Below are 20,569 nucleotides of genomic sequence, written 5' to 3' on the forward strand. Positions count from 1 at the left end.
TTATAATAGTATCAAAAATATCAAATGCTAGGAATAAATGTAACATAATATGTTTAAGACTTTTACACAATAAAATATTGAGAGAAAATTCAGAAGTCTTACATGAATGGAGAGATATACCATAATCATGAATTGAAAGAGTCAGTATTTTAAAGATGTTCTCCCCAAATTGATGTATCGGTTAGGTGCAATTCCAATATGAATCTGAGTGTGTTTTATGGAAATTGTCAAGCTGATTCTCAAATTTATGTAGAGATTCAAAGGACCAAGAATAACTAAGTTACTCTTCAAGAAGAGGAAGGTAGGATAATTGCTCCGCTGGGTATCAAGATCTTTCATAAAGCTATACAACTGAAAACAATTTGGATAGAAAAGTAGAGCAGTGAAAGAAGAATAGAGAATCCAGAAACAGACCCATGTATATACTACACGTGCTTTATGATAGAGTTGACCTTAAAGAGCAGTAAGGGTGGTCTCTTAAACTTTCTTCTTTTCACATCACACTCAGAAATCAATTCCAAATGGATAGAGATCTAAACATAGAAAGCAAAATAATAAAGGTTCTCAAAGGTAACAAAGGTTATCTTTAGGACTTGAGAGAAGAGAAAGATTTGTAAAACAGAACACAAAACCCAGTAGCAATGAAGAAGAATACCAGTAAATGCAACTACATTGAAATTAGGGACTGTTTTTTGTCAGAACACACCAGCAAGAGAATAAAAGGTCAAGCCACAGACTAGCGGAAGTTATCTGCATACGGGTAACCAAAAAAGCGCTCAAGTCTTAGAAATGAAACCCTTATAACTCAGTACATAAAAGGCAATTATCTCCAATGAAATACTGGCAAAAGATTCAACAGACAAATCAGAAAAGAGACCAATGAAAATGTTAAAGAACGTTTAATATCATTAGTGATGAGAAAAAGCAAATTAAGCCTAATGAGATATCTTTACACATCCAACAGAATGATTTAAATTTAAAAATCTGACAATACAAAATGTTTATGAGGCTCTGGGGTAGTGGGACTTTCATATGTTGCTGGTGGAGTAAAAATTAGTCTAACTATCCTGAAAAACTCTTTAACATCTTCTAAAGTTGAAGATATGTATATTGTGTTTGTAGAGTGCCAAAGTGAAAAAAATTCAAAGGTCTAGCGTCAGTAGAATGGATAAAGGAGAGCATATTCATATGGAATTCTGTATGGTACCAAAAAAAAGTAACTATAGCTACTCCAAACAGTGTTGGTGAATCTCAGTATCATGTGGAATGGAAAAAGAGTACAAAAGAATATATAGTGTATGATTACATTCATATGACGTTCAAAGTAGATTAAATGTTTAACGATGAAAATATAGGTGGTAAAATATAAAGAAAAGCAAAAATGTTATTACTATGAATGACAAGATAGTGGTTGTCTTTAGGAAAGTGGGAAGGTGAAGTAATTGGCGGGGGATATGAAAGATGTCTGGGTTGCTGGCAGTGCTCTATTTCTTGACCTGGATGATATTTTGTGGGTTAAATCACTGAGCTCTACAGTTTTACTTTGTGCATTTTTATGTGTGTTAGTTTACACACACACACATCCAAAAAGAGGCCAAAAGAATCATGATGCAAAGAGGAGAGAATTAGTTAATAAAATGATTGTTTTTAGACTATTTCAGTGGTATACCGCATTCAATACATTCAACAGGAAGGCAGTGAAAGATGTTGTATGGTAAAGCGAGCAAACTTAATTGGAAAGAAGAAAGTTCAGTTGTAAAAGGATAGGTAAGATACTGATATTTTTCACCTATAAATGTGTTTTGCAGGAAATAAGTGTTCATGGTCGGTTGGGAGTTATTTATAATCCTACATCAAAAATAGATGAAGATAACACAGCTATTTCCAGAGGAATTCTGGCAGCTTTTCTTACACTGGAAAACAGCTTTTTGAGAAACTTTCTCAGGAAACTGGCAGAGGAAGAAACTGCTACAGCTATTTACTCTGGAGATAAAATTAAAAGATTCCTTACTGAGGTCAGTAGCTATTTGTTTGAAATAATAAATAAGTATCTTGCATATTTCAAAAGTATAAGTCAGTGTGCTTGGAGATATCATGTTAAAAAAATCATTAAGTATAATCAAACGGGGATAATAAACTTTCCTTTACAGTGGGAAAAGATGCATGTTACATGATACAGCTTTGCATAGAGGCACTTAACAAATCAAATTTCATATATTTCAGCTACTACTTCATGATCCTTAAAGTTAAAGGCATTCTAGTTAGGATACGTACTTATGTGAAGCATTAGGAGTTAAAGGATTATGTGAATAATCCTCAGTTATTTCACTCAAGGGGTCCAGTACAGGGAAAATTCTGGACAGAAGCTGATCCTCTGGAAGAAAGATTCATTAATCCATTCAAAAAATATTTATTGATTGTCTACCAGACAATGGAGATAATACTTATGAACAAGGCAGATAGAGTCCCAGTTCTTATGGAGCTTACATTGTAATGGGAAAGACCAGGTAAGTGGTATTGGAAAGATATAAAGAAATATAAGAAAGTAAACAGTTTGAGGGATGCTCTTTTAGCTGGAGTGGTCAAGGGAAGTCATCTCTAAAGAGCTGATGTCTGAGCAGAGCTCTGAATGAAATGAGAAGTCAAGCCATGGAAAGTCTACAGACTTTCTTACAGAGAAGCATATACCAGGTTCAGAACACAGCAGGTCTAAAGGCCTGACACAGAGACAGCCTTGCCAGGTTTGAGGTATAGGCAGAAGGTCATCATGACCAAAGTAGAGTGATGGGGAGACTAGTAGGAAATGAGTTCGCAAACATAATCCCAGATACTTCAAGCACTCATAGGCCATGGTAAGGAATTGAATTTTTTTCTGAGTATAATGGAAAGTCATTGAGGAATCTTGTGAGATAAATAATCTTGAAAAAGATGACTCTGGGTGCCATGTGAAGATTTGATAGTAGGTAAACAAGAGTGGAAATAGGATGAACAATTAGAATGCTATTGCAACAATCCAGGTAAGAAATAATGGTGTCTTGGAGTAGATATTGGTGGTGGACATGGTGAGATGGTATATACATAATATCTGTTAAAACTGTAGTCAGCTTGAAGAGCTGCCAATTGTATGTGACATGTGAAAGTAATACTCAAGGATTTTGTCTTGAACAGCTAGAATTGCGGTGTCTTTTTTTGGAGATGCGGAGGTCTTGATGAAGAGAAGATTGGGATACATAGGGGATCGAGAGTTAAGTTTTGTATGTGTTAAGTTGGAGATGCCTGTTGGACATTCAAGTGGAGATGTTGAGTTGACAATTTAGTAAATAAGTGTAGGAATCAATGGAGGGTATAATGTTTTGTTTTGAGAGTCATCAACATTATATATAATTTAAAGCTAAGAAACTGGATGAAATACCTTGGAAGTGAGTGGGGCAGGGGTTGGAGAACAGAGGGACTGAAAAAGAGCCCTGGAACATTCCAACATATAGAGGAACGCAAGAAAAGGATGATCCAGTAGAGGGGACAGATGGAACAGCCACTGAGTTAGGAAGATAACCAGGAGAGTGTGATATCCTAGAAGCCACCTGGAGCAAGTATTTCAAGGAGGACATGATAAACTATGCCATATTTCTTGAAATTAGGCTTCATAATGGACCATTTTATTTGTTAAGGTGGTCATTGGTGGCCTTGATAAGAACAGTTTCAGTGAAGTGATAGGTATAAATGTGAACTGGATTCAAGAGAGAATAGGAAATCAGGAGACAGAGACAGCAAGTATAGGTAGCTTTTTAAAGGAATCTTCCTATATGGGGAACAGAGAAATATCCTGTAGCTAGAATAGGGCTTGAGGTCGTGGACGGATTTCACTTATTTTTGGTATGCTGATGAAAACAGCCCATCCAGAAAATGAGAAAAGATGAAACGGAGCGGAGCAAAGTGGGAGGATAGCTCTTGCGTAGCTAAGAGGTGCTGGGACCCAGTGCACAAGCTGTAAGTATTGGCTGAAGAATGGGGTAGATTTTTTTTTGGTGGTAGCGAGATGAGTACTTTACTTCTGATTGATTTTGTTCTCAAGAGAAGGTCAAGTCATTAGCTAAGTATTAGAATAGGAGTAGGTGCTCTTAGAGGTTCGAGGGTAGAGGAGAAAATGTCAAATATTTTTCTAGTATTCTGCGAGTGAGAAAGTGAATTAAAAACATTATAGTAAGATTTCTGAGGGCCCACTTGAGGTTGATGACCATAAATTGAAAGTGAGATCAATGTTGGCTGCATGTTTTTCTCCAGCTGCCCTAAAGCTGTTTGGATCCAGTTGCAGAGTAAGCAGAGATGTGTTTAACCAGAGTTGAGGTTTTGCCAGGTGAATAACTGAGGGGAAGCATCCAGGGGAGGTGAGCATGGAATGTTTCTGTTATAGTAAAGGGATCTGGGGTATAACTTGGTTAGGAGGAAAATGATAATATGGAAAGTGTGATGGACAGCAAATAAGTGGTAGGGTCAGTGGACTAAAGGGTTGAGTAATCGTTGGTCTGGTGACACTGGGATGAATGAGCTAGAAGGTCAGCAGATTGTGGTCAGAGAGGGGTTGACTGAGACAGAGGTTTTGGAAGTAAAGATCTAGAGCTACACTGTCTGATACTGTAGCCACTAACTTCATGTGGCTATTTTAAACTTAAATTTAAATTCAGTTTCTCAGTCATACTAGCCACATTTCAAGCGCTCAGTACCCATCTGTGGCTGTGTGTTAGACAGCGCAGGGGAACATTTCTGACCTTGCAGGAGTACCAGGAACGTGATAGAAAGTCAGAATGTAAGGCCCTCCCTGGATCGACACCCAGGTGATTTGTATGCATATTAAAGTTTGATACACACTGAGATGGCAAAGATTACTTTTGTATTTCAGAGTTTAAATGCACTATTACTAAATTGGTTTCATGGGATTGGTATAATGGAATGAGCAGAGTATTTCTATTTTGAAGAGTATTTTTTTTAATTGAACACACCAAAATGGAGGTACTGAATTCAGAATTTAATAAACATTGTATTTCATTGTTTAATGTTAAATTTTATTTAAATTGATGTTTCCTAGCATTTTACTTATCAGTAATCCACCCAAATTTCTCAAAGAATGAGTAGCAAACTGTATCTACTTGTAACAGGATTTACAGATATTGTAATTGCCTTGCCAAAGAAGGATTCTTTTTTTAAATGTGGTTTCAGAACAAAATAGTACTTTTTAAAATCACAGGTTAATATAATTTTAAATTTTATACTAATATATTAAAGTAGGCTATGTTTAAAAAATTATTTAATGTATTTACTGTTCTCTTGCTGGTTTTATCATTCTTAACTTATACCTTAGGGAATGAATAAAAATGCTTTTGAGAAAAAATATAATACCATTGGAGTGAATATTTTTCGAACTCACCAGTTGTTCTGTCAAGATGTACTTAAATTGCGTCCTGGAGAAATAGGTGTTGTCAGCAATGGGAAAGTAAGTAAAAAAAGCAATTGCTCACTTTTCTCAGGGACACTGTGATACGAGGGTGTCAAACGTTTTCTGTCACAACACACCTGATGCAACATACACAGAGGACAGTGCTCATGTGCTAGACACACCAGACAGGTCTCAGCGTAAATAAAATGGCCACTGAGATGTCCAGTTCGTGGCACAGTACCTGTTTCTTCACTCCTCCCTCCCATTGGTGATAACATCGAATGCGGCTAAGGATGTTCTTTGGGGATAGCTTTTATAATATAAATATTAGAACAAACAATTTTGTATACATTACAACATTGCGATTGATCACTGTTGTAAGTAGGTGTAAAAAGTACATTCTGACATCTTTTTCTTCTTGTAGTTTTTTCTACAATTGATTATGTTAAATAACAATACTGCAAGTTTTGAACTATAAAGTCGTATTTATTAATATAATCTTTTAAAATCTATAGTAAAAATCACTCTTACTCCCACCATCCTAATAAAATTTATTATTAATAGTTTGTTTTACCATCTAACCTTTTTCTACTCTACATAGCCATGTCTGTCTTTTTAAATACATAATTGTAATGCTATTATATATATATAATTTTATATCATACTTTTTTCTCTTACTATATCATAAATGTGTTTCTGATTAATTAGGGAGTTTTAATAGATACATACAAAATTAGTGGATGATAGCTACTTATTAATATTTTTTACTATGATAGTCTGGTTTTCTCAGGAATGGTTTAAGTTTTTAAAAATTGAATCTGGTGCTTAGGTATATTTAGAAATCAACTAATGCAGTGTGTTTGACATTATCTCTGCTTGAAGCATCAAATTATGTATCCCTAAATCATCTTCAAAGCTGTAGTGTTTTCTCTGTTTTCTACATTTTTATGAGCTCTATTCACCTGCATGCTTCATTCCTGTATCATCATTCCCTTAAAGTTATGCTTATTTATTCCTTCTTATCTGAATCTATAAATAATAGAAATTGGAGAATAGTGAGGGACTCATATCCACAAGCATCCACAAGTCACATATTTCAGCTTCAGTGTAACAGTTCTTGAGCTAATTGTGTTAGCTCCTAAAAATAGACGCGGGTTCATCTGTGTACAGTGCTGTTTTACAATTGGTGACCACAGTTGCCACTTATTATTACAGTAATATAAAATATTAGTGAATTTTGATAATGAGCTATGTGAAAGCCCAAAAATGGCATTGCTTTTTTTTTCAACAGTTGCTTTGGGAAGAAATCTAACTTTTTAGAACAGTTTTAAAGTATATGGCTACCTTCGGCTCTGTCAGGCATTTTAAGAGATAAAAAGAAAAAATTACAGCCTGCTGTATCTGTTACCTTGCCTTTTGGTTATGTTGATACATTACGGAAAAGCTACCCTATGTTTTCTTTTGTCATTGTTTAATATAATTCAGATATTGTTATCAATATTAGTGATAACAAATATAGTTATGTTCAACTTATTTCTCTTAGAACTGTTTTCTTCTCACTTTCCTTGAAATTGACAAAAGCATTTAGATGTAATTTTGCATCTGCCATGAACCAAACATTCTTCTAGAATCTGAGAGTATAGTAGTGAACAAACATGTTTCTGTGGCGTTTACACTTTGGTGGGCAGGGACCGAAAAAAAATAGTGTCCTTACTGATAAAGTGTTATTTGGACAGAGAACCAAAGAAGGTGAGGGAGCGAGCCATGTTGCATATCTGGAAGGGTAACGTTCTAGGTAGAGGGAACAGTACAAAGGTCCTGAGATGAGCTCACATCTGTGTGTTCTAGGAACAGCAGATATGAAGAGAACAGGAGAGAGGTACCTGGAGGCCAGGTCAGGTAGGGCTTTACTCTGAATGAGTTGAGAAGCCAATGGTTCTGGGCGGGGGATTGACATGAACTGACGTTTCATTTGGATCACTAGTGGCTGTTACATCAAGGATAGACTGTAGGTGTTAGGAAACCAGTTAGGAGCTATTACAGTAGTCCAAGTGAGATGTGATGGTGGCCTGGACCAGAATGGCTCTAGTGGAAGTAGGGAGAAGTAGACGTGAGATGTATTTTGGAGGATGACCAGGAATTGCTGACAGACTTACAGTGGGATGTAAGAGAACTACGTGACAGGCAGAATTGAGCTGCCGCTGTTTTAAGGAAAGGAAGACTGCAGGAGGAGTGGGCTTGTTCAGAAGGAGTAGAAAGGGCAGATAGAGGATTCAGTTCTGGACGTATTAAGAGTTCAGTGTTCAGTTCTGGACCTCTGAGTAGACTGGTTGAGTTGACAGCTGAACGTATGAGTTAAATTCGGGGAGAGGTTGGGGCTAGAGAGAGATAGTAAGTCAGATGACATTGACTTTTTGTGTCGACTAATGGAAAATTGTAATTTTGATTATCCTTTTATTTGTAGGACTGTGGTTTGAATACAAAAGTATGATATATTTGAAAATAAGCACTATGGTTTATGAACTATAATGTAATGCTATAGCATTGCTATGAAACACAATAATCATAACAATTGTAACATAGTTATAATTCTGAACCAGATAGTTAATGATTAAAATAATTCTGACATTTTAGAATCAATCTTCATTTTGAACCTGTCCAAATATTTACATTAGAATTGAAACATATTCAAAGTTAAAATTGTTTATAAATGATCAAAACTAGGGTGTAATGATGATCTCATACTTTCTTACTGCCATGCTAAAGAATTAAAAATCTATATATTTTAAGATTAAACAAAACCCTAAATAATGCTATTGCTATAATTATATTTATTTTTATCATGTTACATATTTACAAATTGATGAAAGACGTGGTGTGGCAGAGAGAAGGGAAACAAACAAGGCCTTTTTGTTTTAGCTAGGCGAATCTGGATTCAAATTCTGGTTGCACCATTAATTGTATAACCTTTGCAAGACTTGGTTTCCTCATTTGCACAATGGAAAAGGTAATAGTCTGTTTTAAAGTTGCCAGAGAGATTAAGTATACTTTTACACATAAAACACATAGAACAGACACAGAGTAAATTTTCAGTAAATATTAACTTCTGTTTTCTCTTTAAATATTTGAAGGCTATCATGGGAAATATGGGTACATTTATAGATTTGATTTGCGTTGTATTCATTGAGAGTCAGTATAGAATCAAGCCCAGTTGATCCAACTTCCACGAGTGGGGAGAGATTTTTAGCTCAGTATGTGGAAGAACATTCTAACAGAGTTTTCTAAAATTGTAATGATCTGTCAAATGAGGTAATGTGTTTCTGTTATAGCAGTTATTCTGTATAACTGAAAAATCACATTTCCAAAACGTTGTAAAGATTTAAACTCCAGATAGGTTTTATCGTACTATTACGTGATTTTCAAATTTAATGTTCCATTTCCCAATTTGGTCATTATGTGATTTTATACTATTTAAGTTGCTTTATTCCACAAACATCATATTCATCTTTAAGTAGAAGAACTAAGACACAGAAGAACCAAGTTTCTGCTAGCTGTTTGACACTGAACTTACATAGGTGCAATAGAGCTGGTTCTCTGGTGAATTTAATCAGTAAAGATACCCAATCTTGTTCATCCCTTAGGAAAATAATTTGAGATTTTAGTTCCTTATTCTAAGTTATTAACAAAACTACTCAAGTCACTAGAAGTGGTATAGATAAAATTCAGCTCTTTTCCAGGCCTCTCCTATCCACAGTCAAAAAAATACAGCATTAAAAGTGCTTTGAAAGTTACCTTAAAAATGATAGCAAATCTTAAGGAAATGAAATGTTTATATGTGTACTTTTAGTATTACAGTGCCCATTTTTTGTACTTTTAAGAGCCCAGGTTTTATGTTTAAAGTGAACATGGTATTTATTTAGCTGGATGCCAACATTCCAACTAATACCACCTTTGATGTGAGCAAATGAGAAAAGATTCAAGAACTATACTTCATTAATTTTTAGAAAATATTAATTGCAGAAGCATATGAAGGGGAAGTAAGAAAATGCACTGCAGGGCTTCCCTGGTGGCCCAGTGGTTAAGAATCCGCCTGCCAATGCAGGGACACAGGTTCGAGCCCTGGTCCGGGAAGATCCCACATGCTGCAGAGCAACTAAGCCCGTGCGCCACAACTACTGAGCCTGTGCTCTAGAGCCTGCAAGCCACAACTACTGAGCCTGCGTGCTACAGCTACTGAGGCCCGCGCGCCTAGACACCGCAAAGAAGAATAGCCAGCCCCCTCTCGCTGCAGCTAGAGAAAGCCCCCGTGCAGCTACGAAGACCCAACACAGCCAAAAATAAATAAATTAAATTAATTAATTAATTAAAAAAAATCCACTGCAACCATTTCATTCTGGTTGACATGTTTTCTAGTTGTTTGTCATTAAGTCTAATTGTTTAGTGCATAAGACTATGTCAGGGCTCACCTTCTACGTCAGGCTTATGTTAATAATATTATGATGGTGCACATATTAGCTTTTCCAGAAAATGATAACGGCAGTAGAGTTGGAGTGGTTGTGGTGGGATAGCCATCCTGAGAAATTCAGGTATCTGGGAATTTTACAGCTTCCCCGCTCTGTAGTTATTGATTTAAAGCTAACCTACAAGACCTTGCTGTGCTCCAAACAGTTTATACAGCATCAGTTAGATGAAGATTGGTTGGTGTTATTAAGTAATTATGGGATTTGTTTCTTGGTTTTTGCTCTTTTATGCCTTGTTTATATATTAATTCATATCTACATAGTGTAGACTACAATTTACAGATTAAATAGGAAAATACTGAAATTAAAAGACTTATGGAATATAGACATTTGCTTTGATAGCTTACTTTAGAATGAAAAGCTTTAGGTTTTTGGAAGCATTATGTCTCAAAGTAAAACTTTCAAATGGAAATAATTTGCTGGTTTTTTTGCCACATTGATTTTGGTATTGATGCAAATGTTATTTATAATATCAAAGTGAGGAAATAGTTTTCTCTTGTTTCCCAGGGGACTTAGTAAATGGTGGGATTAATAGCCACCATCTGTTTAATCTCTAATCAATATTTGCTTCAAGAAATATCTATTTGATAAGAAAATACTTGTCCCAAATTGGTATCTTATAGAAGATATGCAATAATATAACTGCTTTTAAGTTCTTAGGACCTTTAGATGAAGATTTCTGTGCAGAAGATTTTTACTTGTTGGAAAAGATAACATTGACTCATTTAGTAGAGAAAATTGAAGACATTGTTGAAAATACAGAAGTCAACTCAAAGAAGTAAGTATTTAAAATTGTAAGAGCAATTCATTTTAGAGTTTGGTATTTTGTATCCGATTTTCTCTTTTTAAGATTAGAAAATGTTTCAAATACACACAGAAGATACAATAAAAGACATGTAGAGAATATAAAAAAACAGCAGACTGTAGATGTTAATATTTCATTTTATTTGTCTTGATTGTCCCATTCTCCTCCCTCCCTAAGAGGTAACCATTTTCTCAAATGTTGTGTGCATGATTCCCATATATGTGCTTATACTTTTGCTTCATATGTAAGTATCTATTATTAGTGTTTGTGTTAAAGTCTTGACTTTTTTAGAGATATGCTATTATACATAGGCTCCTTTTGCAGTCTGCCTCCATAAGAGCTTTATCCATGTTCATGTATATAGAGCGAGCTTATTCATTTCAGTTTCTTTTTAGTATTTCATTTTGTGAATATACTGCAGTTCATTTATATACTCCATTACTGAAGTACAGTTAACTTGGCTTTAGTTTTTTACTATTATGTAAATGCTATCATGAACCTGGTTTACATGTGTCTTTGTATAATGTGTGAGTTTCTCTAGAGTAGAGGAGTGTTGTTATTGGGCTGTAGGACAGATGTACCTTCGGCTTTACCAGATGTTGCTAAATTCTGTCCTTCAAAGGAGTTGCAACAATTAACACTGCCACCAGAAATGTATAAGAGTTCATTTCCCCAGGTCGTCACCAATACTTGGTGTTACGCAGCCTGTTAATTTTTCCTATCTGATGGATGTGAAATTGCATCTTATTTTAATTTGCACTTCCTTGACTTCTAGTAAAGTTGAGTATCTTTTCATATGATTGTTTTAATTTATGTTTGCTCTTCCTCCAACGTGCCTACAATTTTACGTATTAGAGAGTGTGTGGCCTATAAATAAATACCTTAAGAAAGTTTACGAGTAGATTATGGTTTGGATTAACCCATTTATTTTATGTTTATTAAGTGGCCATTAAATGTAATGCTCTGTGAAAGATATGGTAGGTATTACAAATAAAAATAATATACAGTATACAGGACCTATAGTACAGCAAAACATGTTATAGTTTGCTGACAGTACTGACAAGGTTCTCAACCACCCTGACTCTAAATTTCTTTGTTTATAAAATGGAGATGCCTATCTTTTCTCTCTTTCTTTCTTTTTTTTTTTTTTTTTTTTGGTGGAGGGGGACATTTCTTAAAGTTCAGCTAACATTTTCTGTTCCAGCATATCATTGAACATATACCTTTTCTCCATTATGGATTTTTTAATTTGGTTATATTTAATCCAGGTATTTATTTTGTACAATTTTAGTTTTCAAATGAATTTGAAACCAAAGAAATCTGGGCTTCTTAACTATATTAAAAGTTCTTTGAAAGTAGTTATTCTATCGTTTAATTTTTGTTCTTCCTGCTCTTCTTTCTTTCCTACATGGGTCCCAGTGCTTGGATATATAACCAGCACTCAGCAAATATTGACTTGAATTGAATGATTCTCCATATTCTTATAGATACTATTAGGAACACTTATGTGTTTAAATATCATATCAATGATAAGAAAAAATAGGATGACCTTAAAAGCAGCAGTCATTTTACTTTGACAAATTATACAAGTTTGGAAGAAAGGTCATTTATATACAGTTGGCCTATTGGAGATATTTTACATTAAATTCCCCTTTCTTGAGACATTAATTGTGACATAAAATATGGACCTTTCTTTCCTCCCCAAAACTCATTTATCTTGTTTCTCCAGCCTGAGTGACCTTGTTATGAAAATTGATGCCCTTCTTTCCTCTTTACCTAAACATGCATCTCGGTATGATGTCACATTTCTTGAGGAGAATCACAGGTAAGATGTATTAGTGCTGTTTTTTTTCTGTTACTGCATCCTATACTGAATTATGGTTACCATATGTATTCACAATATAGCAAAAGTTAAAGTAGAATTAAAAGTTGTTAGAGAATAAATGTATTTGACAAGATAGGGAAAAGAAATTTGAGTTAATTATATTCTAGTAAATAAATGACATATATATATACACACACAGATACATATATAGGATATGAAGTTTCAAGTAAGTTAAATCTAGTATGATTTGTCTTATTCTCATCTTTCTTCCACATTCAAGATCATTTGGAATTTTTGCAGTATAATCTTTATAAATAATAATATCTTTATATTCTCAATGTATAAAAGGCTCAGTTACTGAAGAATTCTTAATAAAGTGTAGACATGTACAACAGAATGTCCCAAACTGTGTTTTATGGAACATTACTCTGAAGTGTTGACAGATATTTTCTGAGGGAAAAACTGTAGTCAAGTAAATTTAGAGAATACTGAATCTTTTGGGGTGGAGGAGTGAGATTTTCAGTGCGCATCAACATATTGACGATTATGAGATGTGGTGTGGCTAAAAGAAAACAAAAGAAAAGTTCATTTTTGGTAAACTCAACAGTTGGGTAACTTATTCATGGAACACTTTTTTTGTTAAAAATTTATTATTTCATAAAAATTAGGTTTCCAAAAAGAGCCATCAGAGAAATACTGTTTTAGAATAATAAACTAGTTTATACTTTTACTGTATTATACTTCCCCTCTAAGATATTTGAAATAAAATTCATCAAGTTCTATCTACGTACATAAAATAATCTGAGTCCCCAGCAGGAACTTTTTTTTTTTAATTTAAAAATTAAGGACCACTTAGAATGGGAAAAAAATAATCAGTTAGACATTATGTAACTAAACTATAGACATGTTTTATTTTCTTTTTCTAATCACTGCTCTTATAAAGCTAAAATGAGACAAATTACTTTATCGTAAACTTAAAGTGGCTGGCACTTCCTTCTAAGTTTTCTGATTTTATGGTAGATGCGATCTTATATTGCTTCTGTTTACTCTGTTACAAGGTAACACGTTCTTTGGCTGTAGAAGGTCTGTCTTTTGAGGTGTCTTCACACATGTATAGTAGTATCATTCTTAGGAAAAATTACTTTCTAAAGAGAAATTATCTAGCACTATTGGGAATGAAGTTTTTATTTTTTTTTTCAGATAACTGAACTGAGATTCAATACTTTTAATTTTAAGTATTTTAAACACTTTTAGCAGAATTCTTTTTGCAAACGTCTTTGATTTCCTAAATACCATATGCTGAAATAATTTAACACAAATTATTGACAACTGTCATTGCAAACATTAATCACTATACTGTTACATGGTTATGTTATATTTAGGAATTTTGATATGTTTGGAACTGTTTACTCCCACATTAAATGTCTGAACCATTTGGTCTTTCATAGGTTATTGTTGTTGTAGTCTCTGCTTTCTTTCTTTAGCTCTCACATCAATCAACGTGTCCTGCTGCTTTTAAGCCTTCTTTTATATAGAAGGATACGATGTGACTTTGTGACAGTGGTTTACAATTCTCCAGTTCTTTTCTATTTATTTCTGGGGCATTGTTACAAATATTTATAAATGGATATGTAGTATATGTGTATTGGTATGCATCTATGTTTATACAATAATACATACTCATCTAATGCCTGCCTTTTTTTAAATGCAAAGTCAGTAATCTTCCATTTTTCTGAGTTCATGTGTATAATTTAGGTATTTAACTTTTCCTTCTGTGTGTTTACACATGTTGGTATGATCTATTTATCCACATCAACTTTGGTTGTATGGCATAGCATGAGCTTTCTTGTCAAAAAAAAAAAAAAAAAAAAAAGAACAGCTTTTTGATCCCAGTCTACCACTTACCTAGCTATGTGACCTCTCTTAGCCTCAGTTTCTTAGTCTATAAAATATAGATGATGATCCCTACCCTTCAGGGGTTTTATGAGATTCAGGCCTACTGTCTTAAGTATAGTAGATATTTATTTAATGCATTGTAGCTATGTGTATTTGTTACACAAATAACAAGGCGCTTCTCACAACTTGGAAATAAGAGAACTAAGATTGAACCTGAAAGTTAAGCCATAAAATCAACTCGTATTAATCAGGGGAGAAATGTGAATACTTACCTTAAATGTAGGATCCATGTCAGCAAGACTTAATGATAATCTGATTGAAGGTCTTAATTTATTGAAGAAACAATGACTTTGTTGGATTTCATTTGTGTTGGAAGCCTAGAAAAAGAGAGTAGCACATTAGCAATGCTGGGCTGTGTAGTCTGGGTCAATCAGAGCAGTAGAATCACTGTTGCACACACACGTGCATGTGTGGTATATATGTATGCATATGTATATTGGGAAGTGTATAGATAAGAATTTATGTATGTACGTATGCGTGAATGAATGAATTGTTATAGGATTTGACGTTACACAATTGTGGGAGCTGGTTAAGTAGTCTCTGTAAGGCTGTTGGCTTCTGATACTGGAACTTTAAGTTCACAGGGCAGGCCATTAGGAAGAGAGGTAGCTGTCAAGAGGGGAGAGAGCAAGAGAGAGTTGTCAAGAGCAAGCTGGAATCCCACAAGTAAGGACTGAAACCTGTGTCAGTTCTTGTTGCCTCTGACCTTCGTGCATAGCAGGTGTCCTGCAGAAGATGGGAGCCCTATCACAATGCCAAACACACATACGTGACCTAGGAGTCAGAGAGTAGGAGGAGGATCTTGGGGAAGGTAGAACCAGTGGGGGCCTCATGCCAACGACGTTGAGTCAGCAGATCAGTAACAAAGTGTGTGAGCTAGAGAATGGCTGCCGCCCCCTCCTGCCCTCCAGATATCCTGAGAATCTCTCTTCTGGCCCACCCACCAGAATCGTGAAGGAAAGGGAATTCTGGAAAATGTCGCTCAGCCTAACCAACACACATACTACACAGATGATGGGAACTGTGGGCTTCTGATTCACAGAACCTCACAGAATTGGCAGTAGTCTGGGGGAAAAAACTTAAAGTAGCTGTCAACCGATGCCTACTTTAGCCATAGTAATGTCTCATGAAGCATATAGAAAACAACCAGTTTTGACTAGTGCTCCAAGTATGACAGTAATTTGTAAAATTTTCACCAAGAAAACTAAAGGAATTAACCATTGTGGATAGTCTCTTTAATTTAAAACATCTGATCTGTAGCCCTGGTTTCTAGCAGCAATTATCTACCAGGATTTGTTGTCTGATTCTGACGCTCCTGTTTAAACATTATTAACTCTTATCAACTGCATATAAAATAAAATGTCTTTCATCTCTCTAGGTCAGAAGACCCATATTTGAAGTGAATTTTACATTAGCTTTTATTTGATTGCTGAGAAATTATTTCACTGCTGAAGTCTAGATATTTATAGTCTTCTTGTACCAAAGAAGACTAAGATCCCTGTAGTCTTAGAGGGGTACAGTTTGATTTGGTAGAATCTTTTTACCTTTGTAATATGTAAGATATTTAATTTATACATCTCCAAAAAAACTGATTTCCTATGTTATTGTAGTGTTAAAACAGTAATCAATTGGACTGTTCTGTACTTTTCATTAAATATATCCTTTAAACTTTTCATTAAATTAAATATAGAATGGATTATCTCCTACTGGCCTTTTCTGTGCTTTTAATGATTTTCCCAACGTTTTCCTTTAAAGATTAGCCCGTCTTCTAACTTAGATCAGTGAAAGACAAAAACGGAAAGGTCAGAGGGGAGGAGGTGTGGAGAGGATGACTTAGGTCAAAATAACATGAAAAATTTGGGTGTTTTTCCCCTGAGCTTTCCTGTTATAATATGTTGGGCTTTTAAAACTAGTAAGTTTAATAGAAGTACTGAATAGTTAATTCTGTCATTCTCAAATCTGAGAAAATATATTTAACACAGAAGCATCTTTGTTTTATTTATTTATTTACTTTATTTATTTATTTTTGGCTGTGTTGGGTCTTCGTTTCTGTGCTAGGGCTTTCTCTAATTGCAGTGAGAGGGGGCCAGTCTTCATCGCGGTGCACGGGCCTCTCACTATCGCGGCCTCTCTTGTTGCGGAGCACAGGCTCCAGATGCGCAGGCTCAGTAGTTGTGGCTCACGGGCCCAGTTGCTGCGCGGCATGTGGGATCTTCCCAGACCAGGACTCAAAGCCGTGTCCCCTGCATTGGCAGGCAGATTCTCAACCGCTGTGCCACCAGGGAAGCCCCTGTCTTATTTTTTTACGTTGTATGATCCATGAGAATTTGGGGGGCTTAAAATTATAAAGTTTTTTCACTATAATAGTATTGTTCTTTGAAGAGTTTTTAAAAAATCATTCGTCCATAATTTCTTACTTTCATTTTCTCTAATTCTTTGCAGTTTTCTAATTTAGTGAATGCAAACATTAAACTTTTAAATTTGCATTTTCTTCTGTGAAATAACCAGGATTTTTTAATCCAGTGAAAAAGAAAGAAATTTATAAGAATGTACGTAGCTAAGATTAATTAGGCAATTGAATAAACTTAACTGATCAGTGTTCATCTTATTTTTTATTTTTCTAGCATTATAAAGATAAATTCTCAGGAGAATGATATGTCCTTTGATGTCATTGCTATTGTTGATCCATTGACAAGAGAAGCACAGAAGATGGCACAGTTATTGATTGTAAGATATCATATTTTATTAAATATTATATATATTTATTATATGATATATACTTCTTTTATTTTGAAATTTATAATCTTTTCAGGTATGTTTTCAAGTATAATCAAATGTTTGCTCTTTATTCTTTCATACAACATTCTAAATAGATTGTCATATTTCAGTGTAGAAAATGAAATGATACAAGTATGCCTATGGTGTTATGGCAGTACCAGGTTAGGTGTTAATGTGGACGTAATTTCTGTCCCCATCGCCCCCAAAATTCATATGTTAAAGCCCTATCCCCAGTGTGACTGTATTTGGAAATAGGGCCTTGGGGAAGTAGTTAAGGTTAAATGAAACCCTGTGGGTTGGGCTGTAATGCAGTAGGATCGATAGCCTTATAGGAAGAGGAGAAGAGAGATCTTTCTCTCCTCACAAACATGCCTCATTCTTTCTTTCTGCATTTGTATACCTTCAAACTTTAACTTCTTTAGACACACTATTCATATTATTCTCTAGAAAACAGAGATCAGTAATCATACCTATGAGGAATGGAGGTAGTATGATTCATTCCCTTATGAATCCTATGGGGATTCATTATCCAAAAAAAAATTGCTTACCTCTGAAGCTTTTACGTAAACATAGAATTTGGGAATAAGAAGTATGGGTTATACAGAAATATAAAATATGGAATTGCATTCCAGTTTACATCATTGGTAATAGTAGCATACTTTGTTTCTGAGCAACTCAGAACCTCACATAGCATATTATTTCTTACTATAGAGAAAATGTATGCTGTAAATTTGTGCTATAAAGCACAAATTAATTTACTGGAAAAAATGGTCAGTGTCTCATTTAACACTTGGAAGAAACAGTGGCTCAGCAGCCTCCATTGTAGCTAATAGGAGTGGTAGAATGGGAATTAAAACTCAAAGCTCTTAAATCTTTGGTCTGTACATTCTAATTTCTCCTCAAACCTGTATCCTTTCCCTTCCATATATCTGTTTTATTCTTCTCCTTTTACCTATGTCCTTTGTTGTCTAATATCTTTCAAATCTTCACTGACTTGTTGCCTGTATGGAGGTGGGGACTATCAAAATTAATAATTCTCCTACTTCAGTGCTCTCGGGCAGGGGTCCCCAACCCCGGGCCACGGACCAGTAGCGGTCCGTGGCCTGTTAGGAACCAGGCCGCACAGCAGGGGGTGAGCGGCGGGTGAGCAAGAAAAGCTTCCTCTGTATTTACAGCCGCTCCCCATCGCTCACAGTACCACCTGAGCTCCACCTCCTGTCAGGTCAGCAGTGGTATTAGATTCTCAGGAGCGCGAACCCTACTGTGAACTGCGCATGAGAGGGGTCTAGGTTGCGCACGCCTTATGAGAATCTAATGCCTGATGATCTGAGGTGGAGCTGAAGAGGTGATGCTAGTGCTGGAGAGTGGCTGCAAATACAGGTTATCACTAGCAGAGAGGTTTGACTGCACAGAGACCATAATAAATCAGTTGCTTGCAGACTCATATCAGAGCCCTACCAGTGAGTGGCAAGTGACAACAAGCTCAGGGCTCCCACTGATTCTGCATTATGGTGAGTTGTATAATTATTTCACTATATATTACAATGTAATAATAATAGAAATAAAGTGACAGTGAATGCAATGCACTTGGATCATTCCAAAACTACCCCCCACCCCGGTCTGTGGAAAAATTGTCTTCCACAAAACCAGTCCCTGTTGCCAAAAAGGTTGGCGACCGCTGCTCTAGGGAAATAAAAAGAAAAGAGAGTATTTTATCTGTATGTAGCCAAGACCTTCCTACATCTTTTACAATGTAGATGAAATTCCAAAAGGATCAGGGCACCCTTGCCATCGTTGTTGTGAGGTCACACTTTGTCTTTCAAGTCAAGGTTCTAATAATTATTTTACTTGTTCTTCAGTAGTAAGGAAATTTGGATACCAATAAAGAAAGTCACACTAGGCAAAAGGTAGGCAGCATAACCTTTGGGCAGTGAAATCAACTGTGTGGATTCAAATCTTACTTCTGCCATGACTTACTGTGTGATCTTGGGCAAATTACTATATCTGTCTGTGCCTCAGCTGTGTAAAAGTAGCTGCCTCAAAAGGCTGTTGTGTGAATCAGATGAGATAACGGATGTCAAGTATTAATGTAGTAGCTGGTAGATAGTAAATGCTCAGTAAGTGTTAGCTATTAATTTCAAATATGGAAATTTTTTCTAATAGGTACTTGGCAAGATTATCAACATGAAGATAAAATTGTTCATGAACTGTAGGGGTAAGCTTTCAGAAGCCCCTTTAAAGAGGTGGGTCTATGTGAACTTAATTTCATTTTGAAAAATTTGCAAATGCTAAAAGGAAAAAAAACATAATTACTGCATCTGTTGTTTTTTTCTTCACAAAATGTTTAACTGAAATAGATCAGAAGATCAGAGATAACTTATTAACCTTAATTGATATAAAACTAAAGTAACCTAACCAGTAAAATTGACCCAATCTAATTACAGAATTTACATGGTTTTGTGTTCATCCGTGGGTGTTTTTAAAAATGTGATCTAGGAATACCTATTTAGAAGTATACAGTGTGGGGCTTCCCTGGTGGCGCAGTGGTTGAGAATCCGCCTGCCGATGCAGGGGACACGGGGGTTCGTGCCCCGCTCCGGGAGGATCCCACATGCCGCAGAGCGGCTGGGCTCGTGAGCCATGGCCGCTGAGCCTGCGCGTCCGGAGCCTGTGCTCCGCAACGGGAGAGGCCACAGCAGTGAGAGGCCTGCGTACCGCAAAAACAAACAAACAAACAAACAAAAGAAATATACAGTGGCTCAGCAACATGGATGGACTTAGAGATTATCATACTAAGTGAAGTAAGTCAGAAAGAGAAAGACAAGTACCATATGATATCATAATATGTGGAATCTAACATATGATACAAATGAACCTATCTACAAAACATAGACAGACTCACAGATACAGAGAACAGACTTGTGGTTTTCAAGGAGGAGGAGTTGGGGGAGGGATGGATTGGGAGTTCAGGGTTAGCAGATACAAATTATTATATATGGAATGGATAAACAACAAGGTCCTACTGTGTAGCACAGGGAGCTATATTTAATATCCTGTGATAAACCAGAATGGAAAAGAATATATATACAGTATATGCATAACTGAATCACTTTGCTTTCCCGTTTGTTCTGGATCCTTGCTTTATCACATAGTCCCTGGTTCTGTATCTCTAACCTCTCTACTAGCCCTCTTCTTTCAGTCTTAAGAGTTATTCAATTTTTAAAAAGAAATAAACTTAACTTCCTCTCCTCTGG

At 35.6% G+C, this 20,569-nt stretch overlaps 1 protein-coding gene across 1 annotated transcript in view; it reads left to right on the forward strand.

Annotated features, from left to right (window-relative positions):
* Window positions 1-20,569, forward strand: part of UGGT2 (UDP-glucose glycoprotein glucosyltransferase 2) — a 164,843-nt gene that overhangs the window by 97,479 nt on the left and 46,795 nt on the right. The window contains exons 21-26 of the mRNA XM_089899419.1: window positions 1,809-2,015; window positions 5,357-5,488; window positions 10,605-10,729; window positions 12,486-12,581; window positions 17,162-17,264; window positions 19,479-19,558. Of these exons, the coding sequence (XP_089755545.1) occupies window positions 1,809-2,015; window positions 5,357-5,488; window positions 10,605-10,729; window positions 12,486-12,581; window positions 17,162-17,264; window positions 19,479-19,558 (743 nt within the window). The remainder of the gene's footprint in view (window positions 1-1,808; window positions 2,016-5,356; window positions 5,489-10,604; window positions 10,730-12,485; window positions 12,582-17,161; window positions 17,265-19,478; window positions 19,559-20,569) is intronic.

The sequence above is a fragment of the Delphinapterus leucas genome, chromosome 18 (genome assembly GCF_059928025.1).
Source record: "Delphinapterus leucas isolate spDelLeu-1000000601 "Yukka" chromosome 18, BTC_Dleu_Yukka2, whole genome shotgun sequence".
Taxonomy (NCBI): Eukaryota; Metazoa; Chordata; class Mammalia; order Artiodactyla; family Monodontidae; genus Delphinapterus; species Delphinapterus leucas.